General features: G+C 44.2%; 1 protein-coding gene across 1 annotated transcript in view; it reads left to right on the top strand.

The window, feature by feature from the left end:
• Positions 1-258: 258 nt before the first annotated feature.
• LOC144950194 (transmembrane protein 255B-like) overlaps positions 259-11,071 on the top strand; it is a 30,212-nt gene continuing 19,399 nt past the window's right edge. Inside the window, exon 1 of the mRNA XM_078880271.1 lies at positions 259-325. Coding sequence (XP_078736397.1) covers positions 265-325 — 61 coding nt within the window. The 5' untranslated portion in view covers positions 259-264. The remainder of the gene's footprint in view (positions 326-11,071) is intronic.

Raw genomic sequence — 11,071 nt, 5'->3', positions numbered from 1 at the left:
TGCCGCTGGCCAAAAATCTCTGGGAGCAGGCGACTCAACAAGGCCCCCTTTGAGTGGTCAAATCGGTGCCGGGGAGTTGCGAATTTTACAGCAAAGGGGAAGCAATTAAGGTGCAGGTGGCTTTAGGTTACTGCCAGGTTAGGGTCGTTGAGTTGTTTTGTTTTATTGTTGTTTCAGTGTTGCCCATCTTTTAAAAAGCAAGACATATTTGAAAGGCGATTTCATTTTTTTTGTCTTGGAGGCGATCAGGATATTGAATTCGGCATGTCTTCGCAGCAAGTCTCAAGCATATTCCAACCACATCTGCATTCCGTGGAGGCTATTGGTAAATATCTCAGTCCCTCTCTGTGTGTCTCTCTTTCGCTGTCAAATCTGCGGTGCGATTACCATATAGAGTTGTGGTCGTACGCTGAGTTTGGTCAGTAGTTCGATGGCATCGGGAGTTTGATTAAAACAATATTTCGGGTTATTGTGTGCATCTCGCCACGGTGTCTTGGAGATGTTAGCTACCTCGCCTGGTATACAGGAGGTCGTGGGTTCGATCCCGACCCTGACGCCTGCTGCTGTATATTTGGAGTTTGCGTGTCTCTCTCTCATCATCATCATCATCATCACGGTGGCTAGGAGATGTTAACTACCTCGCCTGGTGTACAGGAGGTCGTGGGTTCGATCCCGACACTGACGCCTGCTTCTATATATTTGGAGTTTGCGTGTCTCTCTCTCCCCGTGGTCGCGTGGATTTTTTCTGCGTCCTCTGGTTTTTTCCCTCCACGTTTAGAATCAACATCACGCGTTCAGTGTATTGGGCTGCCGCTATAAATTTGCACGTGTTAAGCCACTTGGTTGAGCTATCATTTGCGGCCAGGTCGCTTCTGAAATAGAGCGATAGAGCTATATAGCTATATATAAAACCATGTTTCATTTGTTGCGCTGCAGAACTGCGCGATGATTTTTTCAGTTAAAATGCCGCGATCTTGACATAAAACAAAATTGGACGAGAATGCGTTCGCTGTTGCTGTTCATGAGTTTTTAATTCCGTATTTGTGTTGCATATAAAGCGTGTTGTTGCACAGAACGCGTGGTGTTGCACAGAACGCATGATGTTTCACAGAACGCGCGCTGTTCCACAGAACGCGTGATGTTGCACAGAACGCGAGTTGTTCCACATGATTCGTGTTGTTCCACATGACGCATTTTGTTCCACATGACGCAAATTGTTCCACATGACGAGTGTACCCGAGGTGACATGTGACAGCCGATTAGACTTCCGATCTGAGCAGGATTTTTTGCCCCGGTCTGAAATTTAGCGAATGCATCAACTTTTTAAACACAACATATAAAATGAATGCACATTCACCTGCGATTGAACTTTAAATCCGGGGCTGTCCATCGTGCGCAAGAAGCTCAGCATAAAATAATAAAAATAAAACATAATAAAATAATTCTCACGACGTTTCGGCCACAACGCAAGCAGCCGTCCTCAGGTGAAGAAACAGACCTGCTTTTTCACCTGAGGACGGCTGCTTGCGTTGTGACTTTACCGAAAGAACCAAGAAGGTGAATCCCTGCAGTCACGAAAGCTTTAAATCGAAATTTAAGCTCAGCATACTTACCGCACGCACACATCACAGGTTTAGCAGCTCTAAGCCTGGTCACTGTGTGAACACGTGGCATGACGCACGGGTGATGCCTCACTTATTTGCAGGGTGATGGACGCGTGTGAGTGTGTGTGAGTGTGTGAGAGGAGAGAGGAGAGAGAGAGGAGAGAGAGGATGCTTACGAATGAACCGCGCAAGGCATCTGACTCCTCCTCATACTCAGCCTGCTCCACTCAGTCTGCTCCACTCACACTCAGTGACTGGCTCATTTCCGTCGGCGCCTCCGTCACTCTGAAAGCCAACGGCTGTCACTTGAACTGCGGCGGCGGCGGCGTCATGCTGCTGCTGCGTAGCAGATCGAGCGTGTCGTGTTTACCACGATAATGAGCCAAGAATGTCTGTGTGTCCCGCGCGTGACGTCACTCCACGTTGACCAGCCCCCCTCATTAATTATAATCATTATAACTTATAAGGTGACGTTCTACAAATTGACACCCCCCCCTCCATTCATAATACTTAGCGGCTAACGTCACTCCACATGGGGGGGGCGAGGCGCCTCCTCCCCCCTCCTCGGCGTCAACTCACAACCCTCACTACAAAGGCAGAACCCTCACGTCACGTGATCTCCGTCACGCTGTTGAGACATCGAAGTAAAAAGGACGTCGTGATGAACGAGGGATTATAACCTTGACATGAACTAAGTCTGTGTCACCGCGCCCTTACAAGTTTCACACGAATTGATGCAATGAATATATCACGTCGCGTGCTGCTTTTCGCTTGCAAGTTTCACATTTACTGCAATACATCCGTCCTTGGACGGGCAAAAGGCTGTTATATATATATCTTTTAAACAATATAGTATTTTTTCTTCGATTTAAAGCTTTCGTGACTGCAGGGATTCGTCTTCTTGGTTCTTTCGGTAAAGTCACGTAGAAGGGAAATGATAAAATAATAAAAATAAAACATAATAAAATGCAATTCTCACGACGTTTCGGCCACAACGCAAGCAGCCGTGCTCAGGTGAAGAACAGGTCTGTTTTCCCCAGACGCTGTCTTTCCGACAACCCTGTTCTTCACCTGAGGACGGCTGCTTGCATTGTGGCCGAAACGTCGTGAGAATTATTTTATTTAGTTTTATTTTTCTTATTTTATGATTTCCCTTCTACGTGACTTTACCGAAAGAACCAACAACCACAACAACAGATGTCTCTGTTTGTTATTTTGATTTTGCCGACTCTCTCACGCCAGGTGCTCTGCTTTATACAATTTCACGAGTGCGGACGGTGAGTTTGCCAGCCGAATGCAGCCGAGGTTGGGGTAGTCGCGCATAGCAAAGTAATAATAACGACGATAGGCTGCTGCGGCTGCTGCTGCGGCTACGGTGGCTACGGCTGCATTCTCCCAGAGCGTTCGCTTTAAATATAGATACGGGCTTGAGTGCATTCGTGAGCGGGGCACATCGCTCGGTTCAATTGCGAGAGGCTCTCCCTGTTTTCGGCCTCGCTTGTTATTGCGTCGTCAAACGTGTGCACTTATTTAGCGGTGGGTTTTTTTTTAAGCTCTCTCTCTCTTTCATCTCCCGTCTACGCTTGCCTGTGTTACTCGATGTTGAAGAGTTTAAGTTTGGCCAGGGAGCCGCGGTGGCTGGGTGATGTTAACTACCTCGCCTGGTATACAGGAGGTCGTGGGTTGGATCCCGACCCTGACGCCTGCTGCTGTGTATTTTGAGTTTGCGTGTCTCTCTCATCATCATCACGGTGGCAAGGAGATGTTAGCTACCTCGCCTGGTGTACAGGAGGTCGTGGGTTCGATCCCGACCCTGACGCCTGCTGCTGTATATTTGGAGTCTGCGTGTCTCTCTCTCATCATCACGGTGGCAAGGAGATGTTAGCTACCTCGCCTGGTGTACAGGAGGTCGTGGGTTAGATCCCGACCCTGACGCCTGCTGCTGTATATTTGGAGTCTGCGTGTCTCTCTCTCATCATCACGGTGGCAAGGAGATGTTAGCTACCTCGCCTGGTGTACAGGAGGTCGTGGGTTAGATCCCGACCCTGACGCCTGCTGCTGTATATTTGGAGTCTGCGTGTCTCTCTCTCATCATCACGGTGGCTAGGAGATGTTAGCTACCTCGCCTGGTGTACAGGAGGTCGTGGGTTAGATCCCGACCCTGATGCCTGCTGCTGTACATTTGAAGTTTTCGTGTTCTATCTCTCTCTCTCTCCCCATGGTCGCGTGGATTTTTCTCCGGGTCCTCCCGTTTTTTTCCCCATCCACATTTAGAATCAACATCACCACGCGTTCAGAGGATTTGGCTGCTGTAAATCTCCACGTGATAAGCCACTTCGTTGAGCTATCATTTGTGGCCGGGTCGCTTCTGTTAAAGAGCTTTATAGCTCAGTGGGCCGTACCTGATAAAATAAAATATCTTTTTTTAAATATTTTAGATCAGTGGTTCTTAAACCGGAGTGAACGCATCCCCTGGGAGTGCGAGATGCCCTCTCTGAGAACAAAAAATGGGCGCAGACGACACAAAACGGCGAAGAACCACTGCTTTAGATTAACGCGTCAGACGATTTAGAAGGACCGCATGCAACCCCGAGGTCTTTGGATCTTTTGGGCCCCACGCAAATATGTGCATTGCTTAATAGTGTTGGCTGCAAGGCAACGCTGTGTTGTACTGTGATTAACGATGACGGTGACTGTGGTAAAGCCAGAATAGCATCACTGTAATCTACCGCCGGTTGCGTGCCAACATTTTCTTCGTGAAACGATGAGTTGGCTTTCACGAAATCGTACATCGCATTTTTTTTTTTACTAAAACTGAAATAACCAAGGTGGCTAACGGTATAGCGTGTTGGTGTTTTTTTGGATAGTGCTGGTAAACACAGCAAAGGGAAGGAATTGAATATACAAAGTATACACGCTGCAGTTACACACACCCACACGCTCGCTCACCAAGACAAATACAGGTGTCCTATCATTAGCCTTGAAACACCACGGGGGGAAAGTGCTGTTAGCGAGTGCCTATTAAGGCCAGCGCGACACACACGTGGATTGCAGTGTGTGGCGCAAACCACGGCGCCATGCCTGGATAACTCTGTCTCCCCAGGGTCACCCCACCACCACCGCTAGCCACTACCGCCACCACCCACACCACCACCGCGGCCACAACCACCACCTCCACTAATGCACAGGCTACCCATTTCAGGCTGAGTTGATCAACAGGAGATCAACTCTCTGCTTTAGATTTATGCGACAGAACAGTCGCGAATTAAACACATATATCACTTAGTTCCTGCAGTCACACTGCCTTGGATTATACCGTGCCGAGAAAAAAGTTATTGCGAACTCCTCAGGATTTCCACATTATAAAATATTTAAAACCTCAAATGTTATTCGATCTTAATCTAAGTCCGAATAATATATAAGGATAACCTGATTAAAACACATGACGTAAAAACAAACATGATACTCTTTCAACATGTATTCATCCTCAAATTATTCTGCGTTCAATAACCATGTGCGTAAAAGATTGTGAACCTTTAGATTTCGATTTAAAGCTTTCGTGACTGCAGGGATTCATCTTCTTGGTTCTTTCGGTAAAGTCACGTAGAAGGGAAGTAATAAAATAATAAAAATAAAACATAATAAAACAATTCTCACGACGTTTCGGCCACAACGCAAGCAGCCGTCAGTCACGTAGAAGGGAAGTAATAAAATAATAAAAATAAAATTAAAATAAAACATAATAAAACAATTCTCACGACGTTTCGGCCACAACGCAAGCAGCCGTCAGTCACGTAGAAGGGAAGTAATAAAATAATAAAAAATAAAATAAAACATAATAAAACAATTCTCACGACGTTTCGGCCACAACGCAAGCAGCCGTCAGTCACGTAGAAGGGAAGTAATAAAATAATAAAAATAAAATTAAAATAAAACATAATAAAACAATTCTCACGACGTTTCGGCCACAACGCAAGCAGCCGTCAGTCACGTAGAAGGGAAGTAATAAAATAATAAAAATAAAATAAAAATAAAACATAATAAAACAATTCTCACGACGTTTCGGCCACAACGCAAGCAGTCGTCAGTCACGTAGAAGGGAAGTAATGAAATAATAAAAATAAAATAAAAATAAAACATAATAAAACAATTCTCACGACGTTTCGGCCACAACGCAAGCATCCGTCAGTCACGTAGAAGGGAAGTAATAAAATAATAAAAATTAAAATAAAACATAATAAAACAATTCTCACGACGTTTCGGCCACAACGCAAGCAGCCGTCAGTCACGTAGAAGGGAAGTAATAAAATAATAAAAATAAAATAAAAATAAAACATAATAAAACAATTCTCACGACGTTTCGGCCACAACGCAAGCAGTCGTCAGTCACGTAGAAGGGAAGTAATAAAATAATAAAAATAAAATAAAAATAAAACATAATAAAACAATTCTCACGACGTTTCGGCCACAACGCAAGCATCCGTCAGTCACGTAGAAGGGAAGTAATAAAATAATAAAAAATAAAATAAAACATAATAAAACAATTCTCACGACGTTTCGGCCACAACGCAAGCAGCCGTCAGTCACGTAGAAGGGAAGTAATAAAATAATAAAAATAAAATAAAAATAAAACATAATAAAACAATTCTCACGACGTTTCGGCCACAACGCAAGCAGCCGTCAGTCACCGGTGGCGCCTCCTTGTGCAGCGATGACAGCAGCGAAGCGTTTCCTCTAAAGCGTTGGTCAATCACTCTCACACCGGATTCGAGACATGTTGGGGCCATTCCACCCTACAGAACTTCTTCAACTCGTTGACATTTGAGGGTTGCCTTGCCGTGGACAGCACGCTTCAGGTACTGCAACAACATTCCGAATGGGTAAATTTTTCAAATTTAAATAAATAAAAATAAAATAAAAAATAAAAATCACGACGTTTCGGAGGTAACACAAGCTTCCGTCTTCAGGTGGAACCGTCACAGCACGATAGCTGTATCTTACTTGATATTTATTTTACTTTTATTAATTTAAATTTAAATTTTTTACCTACGTGACTTTACCGAAAAAACCTAAGAATATGAATCCTTGCAGTCACGAAAACTTCAAATCTAGAATTCCGAATGGGGTTTAGGTTTCGGACTTTGACTATGCCCATTTTAAAACGCGGAATTTCTTCTTCTGCAACCATTTTTTGTAGATCTCCTTGTAGGTTTAGGATCGTTGTCTTGCTGCGAGAGCCACTTTCGGTTCAGCTTCAGCTCACGGATGGATAAGCCTGACATTCTCCTCTATAATCTTCTGATACAATGCACAATTCACGGTTGAGTCAATGACGGCCAGCCGTCCAAGTCATGGGGCAGCAAAGCAGCCTCAAAGCATCACATTGCCACCACCACCACACTGGACGGTTGGGATGAGGTGCTTACGTTCGAACGCACCGTTTGGTTTTCGCCAAACAGCACGTTTCTCAATAGGGTTTTCCCCTTTTTTCTGGCAACAAAACTGACACCTTTTGCAAGGAATCATGTCTACATTAACCGCAATACTTGCAGTCAAATGCAAACAAAAAACAATACTCTGGTAATTTATGCATTGTCTTTGAAACTGATTGGTCTACACCAGAGACAGCTTTCTTTGAGCCTCGTCTCATATGGTGTTCGACCAGATGACGCCAAAAGGCGCACAGTTCAAGACAACGCACAACCAGAGTAATAAGGACTCGGGGTAAGCAGCTACAATTTGGGACCTCCTTTGCCAGTACCAAAATATACCAATAGGGTTTTCCCCTTTTTTCTGGCAACAAAACTGACACCTTTTGCAAGGAATCATGTCTACATTAACCGCAATACTTGCAGTCAAATGCAAACAAAAAACAATACTCTGGTAATTTATGCATTGTCTTTGAAACTGATTGGTCTACACCAGAGACAGCTTTCTTTGAGCCTCGTCTCATATGGTGTTCGACCAGATGACGCCAAAAGGCGCACAGTTCAAGACAACGCACAACCAGAGTAATAAGGACTCGGGGTAAGCAGCTACAATTTGGGACCTCCTTTGCCAGTACCAAAATATACCAATAGGGTTTTCCCCTTTTTTCTGGCAACAAAACTGACACCTTTTGCAAGGAATCATGTCTACATTAACCGCAATACTTGCAGTCAAATGCAAACAAAAAACAATACTCTGGTAATTTATGCATTGTCTTTGAAACTGATTGGTCTACACCAGAGACAGCTTTCTTTGAGCCTCGTCTCATATGGTGTTCGACCAGATGACGCCAAAAGGCGCACAGTTCAAGACAACGCACAACCAGAGTAATAAGGACTCGGGGTAAGCAGCTACAATTTGGGACCTCCTTTGCCAGTACCAAAATATACCAATAGGGTTTTCCCCTTTTTTCTGGCAACAAAACTGACACCTTTTGCAAGGAATCATGTCTACATTAACCGCAATACTTGCAGTCAAATGCAAACAAAAAACAATACTCTGGTAATTTATGCATTGTCTTTGAAACTGATTGGTCTACACCAGAGACAGCTTTCTTTGAGCCTCGTCTCATATGGTGTTCGACCAGATGACGCCAAAAGGCGCACAGTTCAAGACAACGCACAACCAGAGTAATAAGGACTCGGGGTAAGCAGCTACAATTTGGGACCTCCTTTGCCAGTACCAAAATATACCAATAGGGTTTTCCCCTTTTTTCTGGCAACAAAACTGACACCTTTTGCAAGGAATCATGTCTACATTAACCGCAATACTTGCAGTCAAATGCAAACAAAAAACAATACTCTGGTAATTTATGCATTGTCTTTGAAACTGATTGGTCTACACCAGAGACAGCTTTCTTTGAGCCTCGTCTCATATGGTGTTCGACCAGATGACGCCAAAAGGCGCACAGTTCAAGACAACGCACAACCAGAGTAATAAGGACTCGGGGTAAGCAGCTACAATTTGGGACCTCCTTTGCCAGTACCAAAATATACCAATAGGGTTTTCCCCTTTTTTCTGGCAACAAAACTGACACCTTTTGCAAGGAATCATGTCTACATTAACCGCAATACTTGCAGTCAAATGCAAACAATGCATAAATTACCAGAGTATTGTTTTTTGTTTGCATTTGACTGCAAGTATTGCGGTTAATGTAGACATGATTCCTTGCAAAAGGTGTCAGTTTTGTTGCCAGAAAAAAGGGGAAAACCCTATTGGTATATTTTGGTACTGGCAAAGGAGGTCCCAAATTGTAGCTGCTTACCCCGAGTCCTTATTACTCTGGTTGTGCGTTGTCTTGAACTGTGCGCCTTTTGGCGTCATCTGGTCGAACACCATATGAGACGAGGCTCAAAGAAAGCTGTCTCTGGTGTAGACCAATCAGTTTCAAAGACAATGCATAAATTACCAGAGTATTGTTTTTTGTTTGCATTTGACTGCAAGTATTGCGGTTAATGTAGACATGATTCCTTGCAAAAGGTGTCAGTTTTGTTGCCAAAAAAAAGGGGAAAACCCTATTGGTATATTTTGGTACTGGCAAAGGAGGTCCCAAATTGTAGCTGCTTACCCCGAGTCCTTATTACTCTGGTTGTGCGTTGTCTTGAACTGTGCGCCTTTTGGCGTCATCTGGTCGAACACCATATGAGACGAGGCTCAAAGAAAGCTGTCTCTGGTGTAGATCAATCAGTTTCAAAGACAATGCATAAATTACCAGAGTATTGTTTTTTGTTTGCATTTGACTGCAAGTATTGCGGTTAATGTAGACATGATTCCTTGCAAAAGGTGTCAGTTTTGTTGCCAGAAAAAAGGGGAAAACCCTATTGGTATATTTTGGTACTGGCAAAGGAGGTCCCAAATTGTAGCTGCTTACCCCGAGTCCTTATTACTCTGGTTGTGCGTTGTCTTGAACTGTGCGCCTTTTGGCGTCATCTGGTCGAACACCATATGAGACGAGGCTCAAAGAAAGCTGTCTCTGGTGTAGACCAATCAGTTTCAAAGACAATGCATAAATTACCAGAGTATTGTTTTTTGTTTGCATTTGACTGCAAGTATTGCGGTTAATGTAGACATGATTCCTTGCAAAAGGTGTCAGTTTTGTTGCCAGAAAAAAGGGGAAAACCCTATTGGTATATTTTGGTACTGGCAAAGGAGGTCCCAAATTGTAGCACGTTTCTCATTGAGGCCAAAAACTTCTACCGTTGACTTGTTCTGGCCAGAGAACAACACTTTGTTCCAGAAGTCGTGTGAATCATCGATGTGCTCGTTGGCAAACTTCAGACGGGCAGCAATGATGTCGATAAGGAGCGGTGGTTTTCTTCTTGCTATCCTTCCAAGAACACCGTTCTTGTTGAGTCTCTTTCTGACAGCTGGGTCACGAACTCTCACATTAGCCAATGCGTGAGTGGTCTGCAGATCCTTGTACGTTTCTCTGGGGTTCTTTGTGACCTCCTTGATGATTTCCCGGTTTTTTCTTTGAGAGATTTTGGTAGGACGACCACTTCTGGGTAGAGTGATCGTGGTCTTGAACTTTCTCCATTTGTAGGCTGTCTGTCTGACAGTAGATTGGTTGAGCTGCACCTTAGAAATGGTTTTGTATCCATTTCCGGATTGATGAGCATCAATAACTCTTGTTCTGAAGTCCTCAGAACTCTCTTTTGGTCGTGGAATGACTTGTTCCCACACACATGTATGGTGAAGACCAGACTCACAAAGTTTATGATCTTTATATAGGATGGGGCCTTCCATACTCACCCCTAAAGATCTACCCAATTATTTGATTCGAATATCCCCTTGAGCTAATGAGACCTGGCATTAACTTAATTTCTCACATACCCTGAACCTTGTTGACTCGTTGTTTAATTCATAACTCATTTTGTTTCAAAAGACATGGAATTGGTTAATATAATCCCGATGGGGTATTGAAGCAAAGACGGCTTTTGATTCAAGAAGGTTATCGTGGTAACACTGTGGAATTCCCATCATTATCATTGGGGTTCAAGTTCATTTATTAGGTATAGCCCTGTGAGCCATTCGGCTCTTGAATCGGGTGCAACCGCAACAAACAAGCAAAAACATGAACAAAAAAACATCTTAAAGTGAGGGGGGTAAAGGGTTCACACACACACGCGCACATCTTTCTCGGCACGTGTTAAACGCGCAGCGGGGTTTTGATGTTTTGGTCAGCGCCTCTCTTCTTTGGCGATCGAACTACACAACCGTGGGGGGGGGGGGGCCTCAAAGGAATGTTTTAATGGAGCTGACAATGAACGAGCTTCGAGACGTTCGATTCCCGGGGCACGGCGAACGTGAAGGCGTCGCCGATCTCTGAATCGAGGCCATCGAGGCCGCCGCCGTTGCATTGAAGAAAATCGATACAATGACGGAAATGATTATCCATCGCTGTTGCATTGAAGGGATCGATACAATGACGGCAATGAGTATCCATCGCCGCGGAATAACAGCGCAGGCCGGAAGAGAAA

The sequence above is a fragment of the Lampetra fluviatilis genome, chromosome 56 (genome assembly GCF_964198595.1).
Source record: "Lampetra fluviatilis chromosome 56, kcLamFluv1.1, whole genome shotgun sequence".
NCBI classification, from domain to species: domain Eukaryota; kingdom Metazoa; phylum Chordata; class Hyperoartia; order Petromyzontiformes; family Petromyzontidae; genus Lampetra; species Lampetra fluviatilis.
This window is presented reverse-complemented; position numbering and strand designations above follow the sequence as displayed.